Here is a 24,281-nt window from a genome sequence, read left to right on the forward strand (position 1 = left end):
TCATAAACACATAATACATACTTTAATACATACTGTTCCACTGGATGTCATAAGGTCAATGCACCAATTTGTAAGTCGCTCTGGATAAGAGCGTCTGCTAAATGACTTAAATGTAAATGTAAATGTTAAAAAGCATCATTTCTAAAGGCAACATAGTCATCTGCAACAATTCATTTGATAATGAAGATCAACAGAGTGAAATGAAGAGCATCTCTGGGTGGTTTAATTGTCCATGTAGGTCCTGTAATAGTGCATTACATACTGTACATAGAGCGCCTTCAGGAAGGATTCACACCCCTTGACTTAATCCACATTTTGTTGTGTTACAGCCTGAATTCAAAAAGGTATTAAATAGATTATTTCTCTCTGCTACATCTGCTCCTGCCGTCTACTTCTCATCCTGTCTCCCTAACCTGCTGCCACTTCCCCAGTGCTCTCTCCCTCTGCATGTGTGTGTGTGTGTGTGTGATTGTGTGAGTGGAGACAGGTGTGTTGGAGACGGAGCAGATCCCCACCAGCTGCAACATGTTCCATAATCAAGGCCTTTACAAATAATCAGCCCTGTCACTTCCACGCTGCTAGTTCGTAGCCTCTGCTCAGTCAGTCTGCGGTTTAAGCTGTTTGTTCCTGCATAGATCGTGTTATCCTCTTGTGCCTGGTTTTCCCTAGCCTGACTCTGCTTTCCGCTACAGTTCCGTCCGCTCTCACTCTGGTCCCTGTCTCCAGTCCCTCGTCAGTCCTGCTTACCCTGCCCCTACTCCCCTTGCCTCAGCCTCAGTTCCTGGTTCCCTGCTACCCGCCTGAGCTTTATTCAAGCTTTGTCAAGTTGGTGGTTGATCATTGCTAGACAGCCATTTTCAAGTCTTTGTGACGTGGTGAGGTTGGACCCAGGTGCAGAGAAGAGACCAGGAATCCGTGGTTAAGGATAAACATAATACTTTACTGAGAAACGGTAGTCACAGGATCACAGTAAACGTAGGTGATTAGATGTTGAAATGGTGCTGGATTAGTGGAGATAATTGTATGTGTGAGGAAAAGAGATGAGGTAGTCATTCAAAAATACATGCAACTTATTACGCGACTTGTTAAGCACATTTTTACTCCTGAACTTATTTTGACTTGCCATAACAAAGGGGTTGAATACTAAATTGACTAAAGACATTTCAGAGTTTCATTTTGAATTACTTTGTAATAGGCCAGTGACACAATCTCAATTGAATCCATTTTAAATTCCGACTGTAACACAACATGTGGAGAAAGACAACGGGTGAATAGTTTCTGAAGCCGCTGTAGATCTGTTCACCAGTAATCCTCAGGCAGCACTTAGAAACACACAGCTAAGCTCACTATTAGTGCTGTTTGACATTGCAACAGGAATATTCACAGTGACGTAAGGGACAGGGGCCTAAAAAGCTACCCTGATATACCCAACCTGACATCCAATGTCATAAGCATATTTCATTGACACAATCACGTCAACTTCCATCGTTGTCTAGACTATTTTGGGTAGGCTGATTTGGTGTGATGTTAAACTATAGGAAGATGCTGAAGAGTTTATTGCTAATAAACAGTAGTAGTTCATTTGTATACATACATCTGTTGTGAGGTTTACAGGCTGAAAAGTTGGAGGCCATTTTCCTGCTGTAATTACACCTTCAGTTCAAATGGTCAGATGGTAGGAATACACTTCAATAGGAAAGGCACGCGAGACAGACATTTTTCATTCCCTGTTGTAAATATGTAAGTTAAATATTGAGCATGAGAAATATATATGATATTGTTTGTATTCTAAATGTCATATAGCTAACTAATACATGGCAAATTGCATTTTAATACTGGAACTCCCATGAAGTCAACTTGTGTTTTTGAGTCATAAAATAAAGATATGTGTAACACCCCCCTTATAACAGCAGCAAAATCACACAAACAAATAACAGGAACTCCTACACAAAAAAGCAGCCTGGTCCTTAAACACACTGTAACTGTTAAACATCACAGTGTGTAATTAGACAGTTTTTGCGAACGTATAATTTAAAACCTACTTTTAAAGCACTTTCTATTAAGGGCCTTTGTCCTATACTTTTTTCTTCATCGAGTGGACCGGTTATAGCCTGATCCCAGATCTGTTGAGCCATTGACGTAACAATGACTATAGGAGTTGGCAAGTCATTACAAAATGATCTGGGACCAGACAAACTAAACTTCAAAGCCACATTTTGATAAGTGTCTTTATATCTACTGTTAATAGAAACATGGCTTTAGTGTTGTTGATGTTGTTGTCACTGGTGGGATGAAGGTTCATGTCCAGTTCACCCAGTGGGGCCTGGAGAAACAGCTGTTGGTGATGTGTAGTACTGTAGTGAGTTGTTCCTTCTAACAGACATGGGGCGTATGGAGCTGAGGAGCTGATAGGTCTAGCTGGATGACCAGAACTCTGGCTTCTCATCAAAACAGTCCTTCTTCCACCATTCCAGGTCAAATCTCAATCTGGATGGTGGGAGAGAGAGAGGGAGGGAGGAGGGGGGCAGAGAGAGGGGGGAGAGACACAGCGAGAGAGAGAGAGAGCGTGAGAGAGAGAGAGGAGGGGGGAGAGACACAGCGAGAGAGAGAGAGAGAGCGTGAGAGAGAGAGAGGAGGGGGGAGAGACACAGCGAGAGAGAGAGAGAGAGGGGAGAGAGACACAGCGAGAGGCACAGCGAGAGAGAGGAGGGGGGAGAGACACAGCGAGATAGAGAGAGACAATTAGACCAAACCAAATCATGAGAAAACAAAAAGATAATTACTTGACACATTGGAAAGAATTAACAAAAACTGAAAAAACTAGAATGCTATTTGGTCCTAAACAGAGAGTACACAGTGGCAGAATACCTGACCACTGTGACTGACCCAAACTTAAGGAAAGCTTTGACTATGTACAGACTCAGTGAGCATAGCCTTGCTATAGAGAAAGGCTGCTGTAGGCAGACATGGCTCTCAAGAGAAGACAGGCTTTGTGCTCACTGCTCACAAAATGAGGTGGAAACTAAGCTGCACTTCCTAACCTCCTGCCCAATGTATGACCATATTAGAGACACATATTTCCCTCAGATTACACAGATCCACAAATAATTAAAAAACAAACCCGATTTTGATAAACTCCCATATCTACTGGGTGAAATACCACAGTGTGACATCACATCAGCAAGATTTGTAACCTGTTGCCACAAGAAAAGGTCAACCAGTGAAGAACAAACACCATTGTAAATACAACCCATATTTATGTTGATTTATTTCCCCTTTTGTACTTTAACTATTTGCACATCGTTACAACTCTGTATATAAACATAATATGACATTTGAAATGTCTTTATTCTTTTGGAACTTCTGTGAGTGAAATGTTTACTGTTCATTTTTATTGTTTATTTCACTTTTGTATATTATCTACCTCACTTGCACTGGCAATGTTAACATATGTTCCCATGCCAATAAAGCTCCTTGAATTGAATTTAATTGAGAGAGGCGGGAGAGAGAGAGAGAGAGAGAGAGAGACAGAGAGTGAGAGAGAAAGAGAGTGAGAGAGACAGAGAGTGAGAGAGACAGAGAGTGAGAGAGACAGAGTGAGTGAGTGAGTGAGTGAGTGAGTGAGTGAGTGAGTGAGTGAGTGAGTGAGTGAGAGAGAGTAGAGGGGGGCAGAGAGAGAGATATTTAATTCCTCATCATATCCAAAAACGAGGTGTTATTGTGTTAGTTGTACCATCATCTACTCCACAGTTTCAACTCAAAACAACAGTCCCCTGTCAGTCAGTCACTCCCTCTTCCTGACCCTCTAATGTCCTCATTACACAAACAGGCAGCCAGCATCATGTGGAGACAGATCAGTCTGCCGCAGGGCGAGAAGTCTGGTGCAGGGCGAGATATCAACACCTTTGTCTTTGAGGCCTACATCGGAGTAGAGACTTCCTCTGGTTTGCTTAAGGAGCAGGACCAAACCTTGTCTTATTCTTCTTCCTGAAAGTGATTAAATCATGCAATGTTCCCTGCCAAAAACATCATAACATCCTGGCCAAGCGTTACACTCATCCAGACACATTATAGAGCAGTGGAGGCTGGAATGGAATCAAACAGTGGAGGCTGGAATGGAATCAAACAGTGGAGGCTGGAATGGAATCAAACAGTGGAGGCTGGAATGGAATCAAACAGTGGAGGCTGGGATAGCAACAAACAGTGGAGGCTGGGATGGAATCAAACAGTGGAGGCTGGAATGGAATCAAACAGTGGAGGCTGGAATGGAATCAAACAGTGGAGGCTGGAATGGAATCAAACAGTGGAGGCTGGAATGGAATCAAACAGTGGAGGCTGGGATAGCAACAAACAGTGGAGGCTGGGATGGAATCAAACAGTGGAGGCTGGAATGGAATCAAACAGTGGAGGCTGGAATGGAATCAAACAGTGGAGGCTGGAATGGAATCAAACAGTGGAGGCTGGAATGGAATCAAACAGTGGAGGCTGGAATGGAATCAAACAGTGGAGGCTGGAATGGAATCAAACAGTGGAGGCTGGAATGGAATCAAACAGTGGAGGCTGGGATGGAATCAAACAGTGGAGGCTGGAATGGAATCAAACAGTGGAGGCTGGAATGGAATCAAACAGTGGAGGCTGGGATAGCAACAAACAGTGGAGGCTGGGATAGCAACAAACAGTGGAGGCTGGGATGGAATCAAACAGTGGAGGCTGGGATGGAATCAAACAGTGGAGGCTGGGATAGCAACAAACAGTGGAGGCTGGGATAGCAACAAACAGTGGAGGCTGGGATGGAATCAAACAGTGGAGGCTGGGATGGAATCAAACAGTGGAGGCTGGGATAGCAACAAACAGTGGAGGCTGGGATGGAATCAAACAGTGGAGGCTGGGATGGAATCAAACAGTGGAGGCTGGAATGGAATCAAACAGTGGAGGCTGGGATGGAATCAAACAGTGGAGGCTGGAATGGAATCAAACAGTGGAGGCTGGGATGGAATCAAACAGTGGAGGCTGGAATGGAATCAAACAGTGGAGGCTGGGATGGAATCAAACAGTGGAGGCTGGAATGGAATCAAACAGTGGAGGCTGGGATAGCAACAAACAGTGGAGGCTGGGATGGAATCAAACAGTGGAGGCTGGGATGGAATCAAACAGTGGAGGCTGGGATAGCAACAAACAGTGGAGGCTGGGATAGCAACAAACACCTGGCAACCACGTGTTTGATGTATCGATACCATTACACTCATTTTGCTCCAATCATTACCCCGAGCCCGTCCTCCCCAATTAAGGTGCCACCAACCTCCTGTGTTATAGAGGGTGTCTACAGTACACGCATTCCACCCGTTTCCAGGAACAGAGGAAACCCCTTAACACATAACCAGCCCTGAAAGACCACATGCACACTTAGAACTCACCAACTACTTATCTGATAGAGTTCAGTGTGTCAAATCGGAGGGCCTGATGTCCTGACCTCTGGCAAACTCTATGGGGGTGCCACAGGGTTCAATTCTCGGGCCGACTCTTTTCTCTGTATACATCAATGATGTTGCTCTTGCTGCTGGTGATTCTTTGATCCACCTCTACACAGATGACACCATTCTGTATACCTCTGGCCCTTCTTTGGACACTGTGTTAACTAACCTCCAGGTGAGCTTCAATGCCATACAACTCTCCTTCCGTGGCCTCCAACTGCTCTTGAATGCAAGTAAAACTAAATGCATGCTCTTCAACCGATCGCTGCCCGCACCTGCCCGCCCGTCCAGCATCACTACTCTGGACGGTTCCGACTTAGAATATGTGGACAACTACAAATACCTAGGTGTCTGGTTAGACTGCAAACTATCCTTCCAGGCTCACATTAAACATCTCCAATCCAAAATTAAATCTAGAATCGGCTTCCTATTCCGCAACAAAGCATCTTTCACTCATGCTGCCAAACATACCCTTGTAAAACTGACTATCCTACCGATCCTCGACTTTGGCGATGTCATTTACACTCTACTCAACAAATTGGATGCAGTCTACCCCAGTGCCATCCGTTTTGTCACCAAAGCCCCATATACTACCCACCACTGAGACCTGTATGCTCTCGTTGGCTGGCCCTCGCTTCATACTCGTTGCCAAACCCACTGGCTCCAGGTCATCTACAAGTCTCTGCTAGGTAAAGCCCCGCCTTATCTCAGCTCACTGGTCCCCATAGCAGCACCCACCCGTAGCACGCGCTCCAGGAGGTATATCTCACTGGTCACCCCCAAAGCCAATTCTTCCTTCGGCCGCCTCTCCTTCCAGTTCTCTGCTGCCAATGACAGGAACGAACTGCAAAAATCACAGAAACTGGAGACTCATATCTCCCTCACTAACTTTAAGCACCAGCTGTCAGAGTAGCTCACAGATCACTGCACCTGTACATAGCCCATCTGTAAATAGCCCATCCAACTACCTCATCCCCCATACTGTTATTTATTTGATTTATTTTGCTCCTTTGCACCCCAGTATCTCTACTTGCACATTCATCTTCTGCACATTCTACCATTCCAGTGTTTAATTGCTATATTGTAATTACTTCACCACCATGGCCTATTTATTGCCGAACCTCTCTTAACCTACCTCATTTGCACATGCGGTATATAGATTTTTCTACTGTATTATTGACTGTATGTTTGTTTTACTCCATGTGTTGTTGTTTGTGTCGAACTGTTTTGCTTTATCTTGGCCAGGTCGCAGTTGTAAATGAGAACTTGTTCTCAACTAGCCTACCTGGTTAAATAAAGGTGAAATAAATAAATAATTAAAAGTAAAGCATGGCTGATATTCCATAGTAGTGTGGGATAGTCAGTGGTGGTTTATCAGTAAAAATAGGCATCAACTTTAAAAAAAACTTTCTTTGCCTTGAAAAGTAAATGAACATGTACAGGCAACCACCAGCAGGTGTCTCCTAACCATCCAATCAGAGGATCTCTAACCAGGTTGCCAGATTGGTGATAGATGACCATGCTTAACGGTCAAGATAACGTAAAGGTGATAAAACTGAAACTGTTATTTCCCTTCTTCTCTTAGACTGTTTCTGAAACTGTCTTCCCTACTTCCCCACAACCAATCAGAGTTTTGCCAACAGTGCCACACTCATGGCGAGGTAAGGTCGGTTGAGCATGTTTGTGTGCCGGACAGGATATGGTTACTCCCCGCACTTCCTCCTGTGTTGCAGATTAAAAGTGCCCCATGCAAACTTCCCCTTTCATCAAATAACAGAAGTTCTTATCTGGACTTGACTTTCTGCATGACTGGCTGAAGCTCATATCCTACAAGATACACATGAAGCTTTTTAACAGTATGTCTGCCGACCGGGTCTCCTGTGTGCCACGACTATGTTATCATACAAACGCTAACTCTGTGGAGACATAAATACAACTGCTGAATTTGACTGGAATACCTTCAGTTCTGGGTTGGGTTCTATTTCCCAGCTGTCATTGAAGCAAACAGACACCACTATGGCCCATTGATTTAGTAGAACCACAGTAGAACCACAGAAACCCACTTGTGGTTCCATGCTGCTCCCAGTCTCTCCCCACACGTCAATAATCTACTCCACCATCCAGACTAGCCACATCTCTGAGCTCCAAATGTTTTGGGACAGTGACAAATGTTTTGTTGTTTGGGATTTGAAATGACACAATGACTATGAGGTTAAAGTGCAGAATGTCAGCTTTCATTTGAGGGTATTTATCTATTTCTTTTGAACCATTACAGCACTTTTTGTACATAGTCCACCCATTTTAGGGGACCAAAAGTATTTGGACAAATTCACTTGTATTTAAGTAGTCAAAAGTGTAGTATTTGGTCCCATATTCCTAACACACAATGATTACATCAAACTCTGTGACTCTACAAACTTTTTTGGATGCACTTGCTGTTTGTTTTGGTTGTGTTTCAGATGATGCCAATAGAAATGAATGGTAAATAATGGATTGAGTCACTTTTATTGTAAATAAGGATAGATTGTTTCCTAACACTTCTACATTCATGTGGATGTTACCATGGTTACAGATCATCCTGAACGAATCGTGAATAATGATAGAGTGAGAAAGTTAGACACACAAATATCATATTTTCAAAATAGACAAAAGGTAATTGTCAAATATGAGATGATATTAGATCAATTAGAGAAGCCATCTCTCATTCCATCACAAGTGTTGGTGTAATTTCAGCTGCTGACATACAGTTGTTTGACCTATAATACAACACAGTGGGAGATAAATCTGAAATCAGAGATGCAGGTGCCTCTCTTGATACAACAACCTCACAGCAACGTCATAATCAAAACCATCTTCTGACCCCATCACGTGATTAATCACGGCACTCTGCACAATGCCATTGAGGGCACAGCAATGAGTGAGGGCCGGGCTAGCATGCGGCAGGAACAGTTTGAGAAAAAGAGAGGCGTTGTTAGCCACTGGGCAGTTTGTCAGATTTTGGGTTCTTTCTGCCCCCTCTTCCCTCCTCCTGGCCCCTTGTGTGAATCTGGCTCCAAGTAGCAGATTAGAGAAAGTCCTTTCTACTGAGAAACTAGCACTGGACAGCCAGCACAATCACTTGTTATTCTGGGGGGAGAGGAGAGGAGCACGAACCATAGACAACACTTAAAACAAACTGAATTAGTAAAAATATCTAAATTACCTCTGTGGTGTTTTTTGGCAGGGGTGACAGTGTGTCACCTCTAAGTTCTGTCTGCTAAATGACTTAAATGTAAATGTAAATCATAGCGAGTTACATTTACTCACACACATTCTATTTACCAATCGGAATATTTCTCATAATGACTTTATGAGAAACAGCTATGCAAAGTCAATTATTACCTCCACAGGTAATTGAAGGTAGTGCACTACTTCAGACCAGGACCCATAGGGCACTACTTCAGACCAGGACCCATAGGGCACTACTTCAGACCAGGACCCATAGGGCACTACTTCAGACCAGGACCCATAGGGCACTACTTCAGACCAGGACTCATAGGGCACTACTTCAGATCAGGACCCATAGGGCACTACTTTAGACCAGGACCCATAGGGCATAGTGCACTACTTTAGACCAGGACCCATAGGGCACTACTTTAGACCAGGACCCATAGGGCATAGTGAACTACTTCAGACCAGGACCCATAGGGCACTACTTCAGACCAGGACCCATAGGGCACTACTTCAGACCAGGACCCATAGGGCACTACTTCAGACCAGGACCCATAGTGCACTACTTCAGACCAGGACCCATAGGGAATTGGGTGCCATTTGGGACGCATCTGTGGTCTTGAATCCACATCATGATTCAGGGGGTGAACCAACAAGGACATGTCTATGTCTGCCCTCCAGGATGTTGATTTTGGAGCCTTTGCTGAAAGTCTGAGAAAAGTAACTCAACAGGAAAGAGGTTGGAGTATTTTGGAGTAGATGAGTACCAGTGAATCTGTCTCCTCAACACATCTACCCACATGGCAGAGGTCTTCCTCATCAGTTCCAGCCTTTCTTATCACGTAAGAACACAGCAATGAGGAAGAGCAACATCGTGATGAAAGCTCTGACCGACCAGTGAGTCAAGTCGGACACTTCCATCAGCTATGGAAACTAAAATAACGACTAAACCTACGCAGTACGCAAACCATGGACGGTCCGTTCAATGACCCTTGAACTTTACAAGAGTACAAAAGAGATCCGACGAACACGATCAACTTCTAAAACGTCTTGGCCTATCTGTAAGAATTGAGAAATCAAATTGTCCCTATTGCTAAATGCTACACCACTTCTAAGATATAGCCATGAGTCAACAGAGCCAACTCTCATGGACTGTGATTATAATTCCTCCAGAGCCAACTCTCATGGACTGTGATTATAATTCCTCCAGAGCCAACTCTCATGGACTGTGATTATAATTCCTCCAGAGCCAACTCTCATGGACTGTGATTATAATTCCTCCAGAGCCAACTCTCATGGACTGTGATTATAATTCCTCCCACAACCCTGCCTGGCTTATATTGACAGCTCAGTTCTCAGATTCAGCAGCAGTGTTCTGCAGACTACACCTCAGTTCCAGACTCAGCAGCAGTGTTCTGCAGACTACACCTCAGTTCCAGACTCAGCAGCAGTGTTCTGCAGACTACACCTCAGTTCCAGACTCAGCAGCAGTGTTCTGCAGACTACACCTCAGTTCCAGACTCAGCAGCAGTGTTCTGCAGACTACACCTCAGTTCCAGACTCAGCAGCAGTGTTCTGCAGACTACACCTCAGTTCCAGACTCAGCAGCAGTGTTCTGCAGACTACACCTCTTTCAGAATAAGTTGACGTACCGCTCACCCCTCCCACCACTGCTTATCATAGACCACACTAACCCCAGAGCCACTTCCCTCTCATTGGCTAAATCATATTATTATCACTAATGATATGGTTAGCGTAATGAGCCTCTTCAGTTTGAACATGTTTAGACGTAAACATGCTGAAGTGGCAGGAGGATTTCTCAGTAGGAAACTGAGTAATACTGTTGTGTTGAATTCCTTGAAGGAACTACCATGAAAGTACTCATACAATTTCCTTTTTAATGCCAGGTAAATACCAATGTAAACTAGTGCTGCCAGAAACTGTGCCCACAGGATTTCACAATCGGAAATGGAACAAAAAAAAATGGACCTTTCCTGAAATCTCTTTGACGGCAACTGTTGTCGGTAGCGTGATCTGTTCTGTTTCCTGCATCTACCTGGGAACTGGGAAGTCCTATTATTATCGCCATTTCACCCTACCCTGAAGAGGTCATGGGAAAAGGTGTCATAGGTCAAGGGTCAAGGGAGCGACGATGACAGAGGACTGGCGTATCCCCCTTCACTTTCCTGTGGACCTCCCACCTCCATGTTAAAATATCAAAGAGTTATCCTTTTCAGTCATGTTTCCTGACCTTTGTGATGTTGGTTTTGTGATTTAGGGGAATGGTAACTTTCCATCAGTGAACATTTTGAAGGTCATACTGTTGTGGTTTTTGTATCAAGCTTTGTGCCAGCTGTACTGAGTGTTCTTTAACAACACTGGTAGTTGCAGAAGTTTGAGATACTTATTACCAAAGAGATAAAACAATTTGTTTTATCAACTGTTATTACTACTCTCTACTAAGCCCCAGTGGAGATCCTGAGAGTCCACTGAAGTCACAGAGATATGATGACGAGGCCTTGACCCCATATCATAAATACTTTATTCATCTCAGGGGGGAAATTTGTTAAATTAAGGTTCTGTTTTTTGATTGACCCAAAACCGCCCCTCCCATGCTAACCAGTGGGAGTTGCAATCAAGATGGAGTCGCAATCAATGAAACATTTGAGCTGCCTTCTACATTGTGTTTATATGACATGGTCCAACCGTGCAAACTCATGGAGCAAGATGTTAACTTTTCACTCTGAGATTGACAATTGGCTTTTAGAGATCGTAGATCTCAGGGAAGGTGACGTCACATTCCAATGCCAACAAAAAGTCTCCTTTATATCTTGAACACATGAAACAACCACAGTAGGAGACAGATGACCCGGGTTATGAGAAGCACTCATAACTTGGCAAGCATAACCCGGTCAAACTGTGTCTGCTGTGTCAGCTCTGAAGAGGCTTGTTCCCAGGATTCAGAAGGACACTGGTATCATTAGCCTCACCATGGCAACAACACATCCATGGTGTTGGAGACGACACAAAAATAGCAGTAATGTCCTTTTTGTGACTGTTTACAAAACACCTAGGGAGTGTATTGAGTAGGACACAACATTTGAAACAATTCAGATGTAATTACAATGTATATTGAATGGACAGGGTCCTCTATTCTGAATGAGAGAATCGTGTCCACTCTATATGTTCAGGTTATATGTTATATGTTCCCACTAAATAAGCCCATGGAGTATCACCTCTTCGACCAGGAAAATGGACTCAAGGAGGATCAGAAGCTGATTGGCTACTCACCGTCTCGACACAGGAAGCACTTGCAGAGGCACACACACAGACAGCACAGGAGCAGGGCTGCCACACAGGATACTGAGATGATAGTAGTGAGGGCCGAACCAACTGCAACACACACACACCATGTTTACCAACAGACATATGACAACCCATGAGATGTGATTGGCGCTGGAGGGATGGCTGCCGTCTTATCGGCTCTCAACCAACCATGCAATTTCTTTTTCTTTTTTTCATGTTGTTCGTAACTTATTTTGTACATAATGTTGCTGCTACCGTCTCTTATGACCTAAAAGAGCTTCTGGACATCAGAACTTGGATTACTCACCTCAGAAGAGTTTTTCTTCAATGAGTCGGACAGGAGGGATATAATACAGACACGCAAACATGCCCAGATCCCCGTCATTGGCTGGAGAAGAAAACTGAGATTTCACGTAAAAAGATCAGGCGACGAGTGGCTAATCTGCCTTCGCCTTCTGCCTTTGCCTGCTAGCTAACGTTCAATCGCTGGAAAATAAATGAGACGAACTGAAAGCATGTATATCCTACCAACGGAACATTAAAAACTGTAATATCTTATGTTTCACAGAGTCATGGCTGAACGACGACATTAAGAACATACAGCTGGCGGGTTATACACTATCGTTGGGATAGAACAGCAGCCTCTGGTAAGACACTTGGCGGTGGCCTATGCTTATTTGCAAACAACAGCTGGTGCACGAAATCAAAGGAAGTCTTGAGGTTTTGCTCACCTGAGGTATCTCATGATAAGCTGTAGCCCACACTGTCTACCTAGAGATTCTAGACCACCTTTACTCCACACACAGAGATGCGTACAAAGCTCTCCCTTGCCCTCAATTTGGCAAATCTGACCGTATTTCTATCCTCCTGATTCCTACTTACAATCTGCAGATAGCACCAGTCACTCAGTCTATAAAGAAAGTGGTCAGATGAAGCAGATGCTAAACTACAGGACTGGTTTGCTACCACAGACTGAAATATGTTCCGCGATTCTTCCGATGGCATTGAGGAGTACACCACAGTCACTGGCTTCATCAATAAGTGCATTGAGGACGTGACGTCGTCCCCACAGTGACTGTACGTACGTACCCCAACCAGAAGCCATGGATTACAGGCAACATTCGCACTGGGCTAAAGGGTAGAGCTGCCGCTTTCAAGGAGCGGGACTCTAACCCGGAAGCTTCTAAGAAATCCCACTATGCCCTCTGACGAACCATCAAACAGGCAAAGCGTTAATACAGGACTTGGAACGAATCGTACTACACCGGCTTCAGCGCTCGTCGGATGTGGCAGGGCTTGCAAACCATTACAGACAACAAAGGGAAGCACAGGCCACCATAGTCCCATTGGCCAAGAACACTAAGGTAACCTGCCTAAATGACTACCGAACCATAGCACTCACGTCTGTAGCCATAAAATGCTTTGAAAGGCTGGCCATGGCTGACATCAACACCATTATCCGAGAACCCCAAGACCCACTCCAATTTGCATACCGCACCAACAGATCCGCAGATGATGCAATCTCTATTACACTCCACATTGCCCTCATACCTGGACAAAAGGAACACCTATGTGAGAATGTTATTCATTGACTACAGCTCAGCATTCAACACCATAGTGCCCTCAAAGCTCATCACTAAGCTAAGGACTCTGGGACTAAAAACCTCCCTCTGCAACTGGATCCTGGACTTCCTGACGGGCCACCCGCAGGTGGTAAGGGCAGGTAACAACACGTCCGCCACGCTGATCCTCAACACGGGGGCCCCTCAGGGGTGCATGCTCAGTCCCCTCCTGTACTCCCTGTTCACTCATGACTGCATGGCCAGGCACGACTCCATCATTACGTTTGCTGATGACACAACAGTGGTAGGCCTGATCACCGACAACGATAAGACCTAGAGACCTGACTGTGTTGTGCAAGGACAACAACCTCTCCCTCAACGTGATCAAGACAAAGGAGATGATTGTGGACTACAGGAAAAGGAGGACCAAGCACGCCCACATTCTCATCGACGGGGCAGGTTGGAGCAGGTTGAGAGTTTCAAGTTCCTTGGCATCCACATCAAGACCCAAGACAGTCGTGAAGAGGGCACAACAAAACCTATCCCCCCTCCCAGGAAACTGAAAAGATTTGGCATGGGTCCTCAGATCCTCAAAAAGTTTTACAGCTGCACCATCGAGGGCATCCTGACGGGTTGCATCACTGCCTGGTAGGGCAACTGTTCGGCCTCCAACCGCAAGGCACTACAGAGGGTAGTGTGTGCGGCCCAGTCCACCACTGGGGCCAAGCATACTGCCATCCAGGACCTCTATACCTGCCGGTATCAGAGGAAGGCCCTAAAAACCGTCAAAGACTCCAGCCACCCTAGTCATAGACTGTTCTCTCTGCTACTGCACGGCAAGCGGTACCGGAGCGCCAAGTCTAGGTCCAAGAGACTTCTAAACAGCTTCTACCCTCAAGCCACAAGACTCCTGAACAGCTAATCAAATGGCTACCCAGACTATTTGCATTGCCCCCCCTCTACACTGCTGCTACTCTCTGTTTTTATCTATGCATAGTCACTTTAATAACTCTACCTACATGTACATATTACCTCAATTATCTCGACACCGGTGCCCCCGCACATTGACACTGTACCGGTACCCCCTGTATATAGCCTCCACATTGACTCTGTACTGGTACCCTCTGTATATAGCCTCCACATTGACTCTGTACAGGTACCCCCTGTATGTAGCCTCCACATTGACTCTGTACAGGTACCCCCTGTAAATAGCCTCCACATTGACTCTGTACCAGTACCCCCTGTATATAGCCTCCACATTGACTCTGTACAGGTACCCTCTTTATATAGCCTCCACATTGACTCTGTACAGGTACCCTCTGTATATAGCCTCCACATTGACTCTGTACTGGTACCCTCTGTATATAGCCTCCACATTGACTCTGTACTGGTACCCTCTGTATATAGCCTCCACATTGACTCTGTACAGGTACCCCCTGTATGTAGCCTCCACATTGACTCTGTACAGGTACCCCCTGTAAATAGCCTCCACATTGACTCTGTACCAGTACCCCCTGTATATAGCCTCCACATTGACTCTGTACAGGTACCCTCTTTATATAGCCTCCACATTGACTCTGTACAGGTACCCTCTGTATATAGCCTCCACATTGACTCTGTACCGGTACCCCTGTATATAGCCTCCACATCGACTCTGTAACGGTACCCCTGTATATAGCCTCCACATCGACTCTGTACCGGTACCCCCTGTATATAGCCTCCACATTGACTCTGTACCGGTACCCCCTGTATGTAGCCTCCACATTGACTCTGTACTGGTATCCCCTGTATGTAGCCTCCACATTGACTCTGTACTGGTACCCCCTGTATAGAGCCTCCACATTGTCTCTGTACCGGTACCCCCTGTATGTAGCCTCCACATTGACTCTGTACCGGTACCCCCTGTATATAGCCTCCACATTGACTCTGTACCGGTACCCCCTGTATAGAGCCTCCACATTGTCTCTGTACCGGTACCCCCTGTATATAGCCTCCACATTGACTCTGTACCGGTACCCCCTGTATATAGCCTCCACATTGACTCTGTACCGGTACCCCCTGTATATAGCCTCCACATTGACTCTGTACCGGTACCCCCTGTATATAGCCTCCACATTGACTCTGTACCGGTACCCCCTGTATATAGCCTCCACATTGACTCTGTACCGGTACCCTCTGTATATTTAGCCCCTCTATTGTTATTTGCTTATGCTCTATAATTATTTGTTATTCTTATCTCTTACCTTTTTTTGTATTTTCTTAAAACTGCATTGTTGTTTAAGGGCTTGTAAGTAAGCATTTCACTGTAAGGTCTACAGCTGTTGTATCCGGCACATGTGACAAATAAAATTTGATAGCATATACCATTTAGCAGGCGCTTTTATCCAAAATGACTCACAGTACAGTGAGCGCATACATTTTGGTAAACAAATCTAACCCCCTGGGAATCGAAGCCAGGACCCTGGCGTTGCTAGCGTCATGACCAACTGAGCCAGACAGGACCACAATATTGACTTCAAGGACATTAAACTATGCCTCGTTTTGACCATAACTCATGATATGAGCTCCACAACAAGAGAGATAGACGTACTGTGGAAAAGGCTTGACGCTTATATTGGTTTTCCACTTCCTGGAAACTGGAGCACTTAATGGTCTATCAAACGAGCCATAATTGTACATAACTAGAATAGCAACTGAAGCTTTCCTAAGAATCACTCCCCCAAATGGATACAATCACAAAACTAGATCAGGACAGTGTTACAATACAGGATTTCAACACACAACTCTACACATGTTGAACCACAATGCAGACCTGGGTTCAAATAGTGGCCCCAAGTCCTGGGCTTGATTGACCTCGCCTGGCGGAATGGTACCAAAACAATAGTCCTAAAAGTGCAAACCCTGCCCATCGTACTCCATGTATGGCATTTGAAAGAAAAAAAATACTATGTGAACCCAGCACTGTAACATTGCGAGGGCTGTTAAGCAGACTTGTCTTCATAAGCAGAAAGAATCTGGGTGACACTTTATTAAAAAAAAAGTCTAATTAACATACCTTTAGTAGATCAATTATAAGACATGTATTAATGATTTACTGCTAATATATACATCTTTATTGAGCCAATGTGATTCTCTGAGCTGCTCACCATTGAGGTTGACGGACATGGGCGAGTCCAGGCCTCGGTGGTGCACCATGCATTTGACGGATTGGTCGTGGGGCAGGGCCTCCTGGAGGAGGAGGGTGCTGGTGACCAGGGTGGTGCCGTCCCCCTGGTCGTAGGACGAGGACACGGACGGCCCCAGCGTCCGGTTGTCCCCCTCCACATTCCATACCATCTGGGCTGCAGGACGGGCTGCGGCCGTGCAGTTGGCCTCGATGACCCCGCTGGAGGTCACGTGGGTGATCTCTGGGTTGGGCAGCACTGAGGGAGACATCACACACAATGGATGAGAGATCATGTTTATGGTGAATGACAGTATATACAGTGTAAGACTGTGGTTCTCAACTCCAGTCCTCCAGTGGTGTCTGACTGATGTTATCCTGTCTGGTGTGGTCTGACTGATGTTATCTTGTCTGGTGTGGTCTGACTGGTGTTATCCTGTCTGGTGTGGTCTGACTGATGTTATCCTGTCTGGTGTGGTCTGACTGATGTTATCCTGTCTGGTGTGGTCTGACTGGTGTTATCCTGTCTGGTGTGGTCTGACTGGTGTTATCCTGTCTGGTGTGGTCTGACTGATGTTATCCTGTCTGGTGTGGTCTGACTGGTGTTATCCTGTCTGATGTTATCCTGTCTGGTGTGGTCTGACTGATGTTATCCTGTCTGGTGTGGTCTGACTGGTGTTATCCTGTCTGGTGTGGTCTGACTGGTGTTATCCTGTCTGATGTTATCCTGTCTGGTGTGGTCTTGACTGATGTTATCCTGACTGGTGTTATCCTGTCTGGTGTTATCCTGTCTGGTGTAGTCAGACTGGTGTTATCCTGTCTGGTGTTATCCTGTCTGGTGTTATCCTGTCTGGTGTAGTCAGACTGGTGTTATCTTGTCTGATGTAGTCAGACTGGTGTTATCTTGTCTGATGTAGTCAGACTGGTGTTATCTTGTCTGATGTAGTCAGACTGGTGTTATCTTGTCTGATGTAGTCCGACTGGTGTTATCTTGTCTGATGTAGTCCGACTGGTGTTATCTTGTCTGATGTAGTCCGACTGGTGTTATCTTGTCTGATGTAGTCCGACTGGTGTTATCTTGTCTGATGTAGTCCGACTGGTGTTATCTTGTCTGATGTAGTCCGACTGGTGTTATCTTGTCTGATGTAGTCCGACTGGTGTTATCTTGTCTGATGTAGTCCGACTGGTGTTATCTTGTCTGATGTAGTCCGACTGGTGTTATCTTGTCTGATGTAGTCCGACTGGTGTTATCTTGTCTGATGTAGTCCGACTGGTGTTATCTTGTCTGATGTAGTCCGACTGGTGTTATCTTGTCTGGTGCACAACATGGAAACAGGACATGGCCTCCAACCCTCCAGTCTCCATCTGACACAATGAGACCTCACTATATCAGACTGGACAACATGGAAACAGAACATGGCCTCCAACCCTCCAGTCTCCATCTGACACAATGAGACCTCACTATATCAGACTGGACAACATGGAAACAGAACATGGCCTCCAACCCTCCAGTCTCCATCTGACACAATGAGACCTCACTATATCAGACTGGACAACATGGAAACAAGACGGATCGACAGATGGGCATCGGTGCCTGGGTTTACTGATGTTTTTACAGTGGACAAAAGCAGGGCTGTTCGGATGAGATTGGAGCAGAGGGACTCACACAGAGACATACTGATTAGAGCACCACACACACACACACAGAGGGCCTGTGTCTAGGGAAAACAGTGACCCAGTCATCCCTTGGGTCTCAGCCCATTTAAATCACCTCTTTCCTGTCTCCAGAATCATCACCCGTCTAACAACTTTATCACTCCCAAGTCCCAACACTCACATTCTGTAGTCAGTCCATAGACAGCCACACAACATCTAAGAGGACTGTAATCAGTCCATAGACAGCCACACAACATCTAAGAGGACTGTAATCAATCCATAGACAGCCACACAGCATCTAAGAGGACTGTAATCAGTCCATAGACAGCCACACAGCATCTAAGAGGACTGTAATCAGTCCATAGACAGCCACACAGCATCTAAGAGGACTGTAATCAGTCCGTACACAGCCACACAGCATCTAAGAGGACTGTAATCAGTCCATAGACAGCCACACAGCATCTAAGAGGACTGTAATCAGTCCATAGACAGCCACACAGCATCTAAGAGGACTGTAATCAGTCCATAGACAGCCACACAGCATCTAAGAGGACTGTAATCAGACCATAGACAGCCACACAGCATCTAAGAGGACTGTAATCAGTCCATAGACAGCCACACAGCATCTAAGAGGACTGTAATCAGTCCATAGACAGCCACACAGCATCTAAGAGGACTGTAATCAGTCCATAGACAGCCACACAGCATCTAAGAGGACTGTAATCAGTCCATAGACAGCCACACAGCATCTAAGAGGACTGTAATCAGTCCATAGACAGCCACACAGCATCTAAGAGGACTGTAATCAGTCCATACACAGCCACACAGCATCTAAGAGGACTGTAATCAGTCCATAGACAGCCACACAGCATCTAAGAGGACTGTAATCAGTCCATAGACAGCCACACAGCATCTAAGAGGACTGTAATCAGTCCATAGACAGCCACACAGCATCTAAGAGCCATTCTGTCAAAGTCAAATTCTATAACTTCCATTCCATAACTGTGAAATTACAATAGGCCATGTTGAGTCTCCAGTGTGAAATACTCATATCTATCTCAGTATGCCACCAAGGGGCAGAACATTTGTGGTTCTTATATGTCAGTGGGCAGAATGCACTAAAACAGCTCAACCCTGTTCCTGGAGAGACCCTCCTGTAGGTTTAAACTCCAACCCTGTTCCTGGAGGACCATCCTGTAGGTTTAAACTCCAACCCTGTTCCTGGAGAGACCCTCCTGTAGGTTTAAACTCCAACCCTGTTCCTGGAGAGATACCCTCCTCCAGGGTTGGAGTATAAACCTACAGGAGGGTCTCTCTCCAGGAACAGGGTTGGAGTATAAACCTACAGGAGGGTATCTCTCCGGGAACAGGGTTGGGCAGTCCTGAACTAAAGGGTAGCCTTCCACCCCTAAAGGGCCCTGGGTTTAGTAACTGTACAATAGTGTCTCCACAGCAGGTCTAAACAGTAGCATTGTGACCCATTCTGGCTCTTCCCATCGGCTACATAAAGCTCTTCCCTTTCCTGTGCTATATCTGGAAACACAACACACACACACACACACACACACACACACACACACACACACACACACAACACACACACACACACACACACACACACACACACACACACACACACACACACACACACACACACACACACACACACACACACACACACACGGAGAAGTGTATCATCTTATAATACGACTTCCTTCCTATCTACTATTCCTTCCAATCTACTATTAGAATGTCTACTATGACAACATCATCTGGGAAATCATCACATGTTTACAGTGTGATTACAGTGTGTTTACAGTGTGTTTACAGTGTGTTTACAGTGTGTTTACAGTGTGATTACAGTGTGTTTACAGTGTGATTACAGTGTGTTTACAGTGTGTTTACAGTGTGTTTACAGTGTGATTACAGTGTGTTTACAGTGTGATTACAGTGTGATTACAGTGTGATTACAGTGTGATTACAGTGTGTTTACAGTGTGTTTACAGTGTGATTACAGTGTGTTTACAGTGTGTTTACAGTGTGATTACAGTGTGATTACAGTGTGTTTACAGTGTGATTACAGTGTGATTACAGTGTGTTTACAGTGTGATTACAGTGTGTTTACAGTGTGATTACAGTGTGATTACAGTGTGATTACAGTGTGTTTACAGTGTGATTACAGTGTGATTACAGTGTGATTACAGTGTGATTACAGTGTGTTTACAGTGTGATTACAGTGTGATTTACACATGGCCCTTTAATGACCTGGAGTGTATAGACATAAACACACATCCTCTCATCCAGTCTCAATGGGCCTGTTTGGCCTTCAATGAGCACAACAACTGACTACCTTGGGGCACATGGATACGTTTTCCGACAAACTAAATATAAAATATACTAGAATGTCTGGGCAGTAGATGACTGCTACTGGTTTTGAGCCACATCTTTATCAGTGAAGATTGGGAGCAGGAAATTCCAGCAAAAACCATAATAAATTAAAACCTTCCTTACAGCAATAGCCTCGGTGGATATACTCCCTGAGATATAATACAACAATACAACCTTCCAAATGACCCCTAATAACCCCCATCCATACACACCATATACAAAGAGGCAGGCCGTGGCGCTCCTGGTGCCTTCTGGGTAAGTGTGGAACTCGCAGGTGTAGCAGCCCTCGTCCTCCGTCTTCACCGGCCTGATGGAGAGCTGGGTGTCTCCCAGGGAGGGGTTCAGGGTCATGCGTCCCCGATAAGGTTCCTCAATGCTGGGTTGGCCTCGCTTGGCAAAGGAGGCCAACGTGGTCGTGTCGCCCTGCTCTGCAGTCTTTCTCCACAGGACCTGGCGTACCCTGTCTGGGAGGCCGTACCAGCAGGACATGGTGGCCAGCTTCCCGCTGATGGCTGTTTTATTACCCTCATTGCCCACTTTGACTGGGTCAGACACAGGGAGACAGAGGAAGGCATCAATAGATGAGCATTGGAATGGGAGGAGCACTTTCATAGTGGTGGGTTAGAGAGATATGACAAAGTGTTTGGAGGCTTACATTTATTTTTTTATTTTTTTATTTTTTCCTTTTAAATTTGACCCCTTTTTCTCCCCAATTTCGTGGTATCCAATTGTTAGTAGCTACTATCTTGTCTCATCGCTACAACTCCCGTATGGGCTCGGAAGAGACGAAGGTTGAGAGTCAAAAGTATGTGGACACTTGCTTGTCTAAAATCTCATTCAAAAATCATGGGCATTAATATGGTGTTGGTCCCCCTATAACAGCCTCCACTCTTTTGGGAGGCCTTTCCACTAGATATTGGAACATTTCTTTGGGGACAGCCACAAGAGCATTAGTGTGGTTGGGCACTTAGGCCTGGTTCGCAGTAGGCGTTCCAATTCATCCCAAAGGTATTCGATGGGGTTGAGGTCAGGGCTCTGTGCAGGCCAGTCAAGGTTTTTATTTTTTTATATATTTTTTAACCTTTATTTAACTAGGCAAGTCAGTTAAGAACAAATTCTTATTTTCAATGATGGCCTACGAACAGTGGGTGCGAACGACAGATTTGTACCTTGTCAGCTCGGGGATTTGAACTTGCAACCTTTCGGTTACTAGTCCAACACTCTAACCACTAAGCTACGCTGCCGCCCCGAAGTTCTTCCATAACGATCTCGATAAACCATTTCTGTATGGACCTCGCTTTGTGCACGGGGGCATTGTCATGCTGAAACAGGAAAGGGCCTTCCCCAAACTTTTGTCAATTTTTGCATTCGGGCATTATGCATTGGGGCAGGCAGCGTTCTCCTGGCATCCGCCAAAACCCAGATTCGTCCGTCGGACTGCCAGATGGTGAAGCGTGATTCATAACTCCAGAGAATGCATTTCCACAATCCCATGGCGCGAGATTTACACCACTCCAGCCGATGCTTGGCATTGAGCATGGTGATCTTAGGCTTGTGTGTGGCTGCTCGGCCATGGAAACCCATTTCATGAAGCTTCTGACGAACAGCTCTTTTGCTGATGATGCTTCTAGAGGCAGTTTAGAACTCGGTAGTGAGTGTTACAACCGAGGAAAGATTCATTTTATGAGCTATGCGTTCAGCACTCCTGTTCTGTGAGCTTGTGTGGCCTACCACTTCGTGGCTGAGCCGTTGTGGCTCCTAGACATTTCCACTTCACAATAACAGCACTTACAGTTGACTGGGGCAGCTCTAGCAAGGCAGACATTTGACCAACTGACCTATGACGGTGCCACATTGAAAGTCACTGAGCTCTTCAGGAAGGCCATTCTACTGACAATGTTTGTCTATGGACATTGCATGGCTGTGTGTTCGATTTTATACATCTGTCAGAAATGGGTGTGGCTGAAATAGCCGAATCCACCAATTTGAAGGGGTGTCCACATACTGCAGTATATATAGTGCATATTTTGGGGCAGTAATACAACAGAGGGTTAGAGGTGTCCTCTTGTTGTGGTCGTTATATTCAGAGAAAGTATCGGGGCCCTGGTCTGTTGAGTATGGCTGACCTCAACCCACTTCCTGTTTCTGATTATCCACAACTGATATATTCTGGGATGGGAGGGCCAAGTGAGCATGTTGACTTTTCATGACCTTCCACAATCAGCAGACAAATCAACTGTGCTGAAAAACATGGGAACTACAAACAAATTCACAGGAGGATTTGTTTTCTATTTTAGAAAAATGTAACAATTGGGAATGTGCCAACCCTATGAGGAAGGCCACCTGGTGCTGGAGAGAGAGTATTTGAGGAGGATAAATTAAGGATCTATTGCATGCCATAGTCCTGGAATCTAGAGTATATTTGGAAGTCCTTGCTAGTGTCACTGACCGGGGTTCAAATCTTGCTCCCTCAAAACAGTGTTAGCATGCTGAGCCAAAGCCTATGCATTACCTCTGGGCACTAATGCAAGTCTTCAGGTCTCAGGCAATGCTACTCATCACATGAGCGTGGTTTACCAAACCACCTTGTTTAGACTGAGGCCAAACTCACCTTCGATACTGAGGCAGGTCTTTCCCTCCTGTGCTCCGCTGGGGTAGATGTCAAAGATGCAGCGGTAGCAGCCCTCGTCGTTAGGCCCCACCCTCTTGATGGTGATGGCGCTGACGTTGCGGTGCGAGGAAGTTAGCTCCACGTCGTCTTGGCGGGAGGTGGTTCTGACTGACTCGCCTGGCTCGTACGCCAGGAGAACCTGCTTGTGTTTGTTCAGCCAGCGGACTTGCTTGACCGTGTCGCCAGTTGCTATGGTGACGTTACAGCCCAGCGTGAAGGGGAGGCCCGCCACAGCGGTCATGCTGGAGGGGGCGATGACCTCACCTGACACATGACAGGAAGTCAACCAACGAGAAGCACTGAAACTCAATACAATTCACTATTTTAAGGTGGTCGACCACATACCAAGTCAAACATGCTTTCTCACTGCAAGGGAAGATCCACTACTTTTGATTCAACATGGCACCTAAACCTACTGTAACGTAGTGAAATATGTTGAGTGTTGGCTACCTTGTGTCCTGAAAACCACCATCACCAATAGCTGCAGACACAGCATTAGCCACCGAGACAGGACAGATACACACATCTTGGTCTGCAGGAGTGTGTTGCATCCAGGTTACTGATAGAGAACAGGACTACTGTTAAAAATAGCACCATGGAACATCCACAGCCAACAGTCACAATGAACTTCAGCATATAAAGTTGAATCAGATTTTTACTTTACCTACCTGTGATCCAGTGTGTGAGACGTGTTGTCGGTCAGTGTTGTAGCAACCTCATCTTACTGGCAGACGGACTCCTGTAGCTGGATCCAGGAACCAGAGGAGGACACAACTCTCTCAACGTTATAACCCTCTATTCAGCATTATAACCAATTATAACAGAGCATTATAACCTACAGTGGCAAGAAAAAA

General features: G+C 45.5%; 1 protein-coding gene across 2 annotated transcripts; it reads right to left on the reverse strand.

Annotated features, from left to right (window-relative positions):
• Window positions 1–201: 201 nt before the first annotated feature.
• On the reverse strand, window positions 202–24,248 carry LOC127926409 (OX-2 membrane glycoprotein-like). Of its 2 annotated transcripts, none has more exons than XM_052511808.1 (7): window positions 24,096–24,248; window positions 23,878–23,986; window positions 23,368–23,691; window positions 20,969–21,298; window positions 16,696–16,971; window positions 11,973–12,074; window positions 202–2,487 (listed from the first exon to the last, which is right to left on the reverse strand). In XM_052511808.1, the coding sequence occupies exons 2-7, from the start codon at window positions 23,951–23,953 to the stop codon at window positions 2,483–2,485; spliced, it is 1,113 nt and encodes a 370-aa protein (XP_052367768.1). In that variant the 5' UTR covers window positions 23,954–23,986; window positions 24,096–24,248; the 3' UTR covers window positions 202–2,482. The 2 variants fall into 2 exon arrangements, with proteins under 2 accessions (XP_052367768.1, XP_052367769.1); XM_052511809.1 differs by having other exon boundaries at window positions 24,092–24,238.
• Between the last annotated feature and the right edge of the window lie 33 nt (window positions 24,249–24,281).

This window comes from Oncorhynchus keta, unplaced genomic scaffold (assembly GCF_023373465.1).
Source record: "Oncorhynchus keta strain PuntledgeMale-10-30-2019 unplaced genomic scaffold, Oket_V2 Un_contig_753_pilon_pilon, whole genome shotgun sequence".
In the NCBI taxonomy this organism is placed as follows: Eukaryota; Metazoa; Chordata; class Actinopteri; order Salmoniformes; family Salmonidae; genus Oncorhynchus; species Oncorhynchus keta.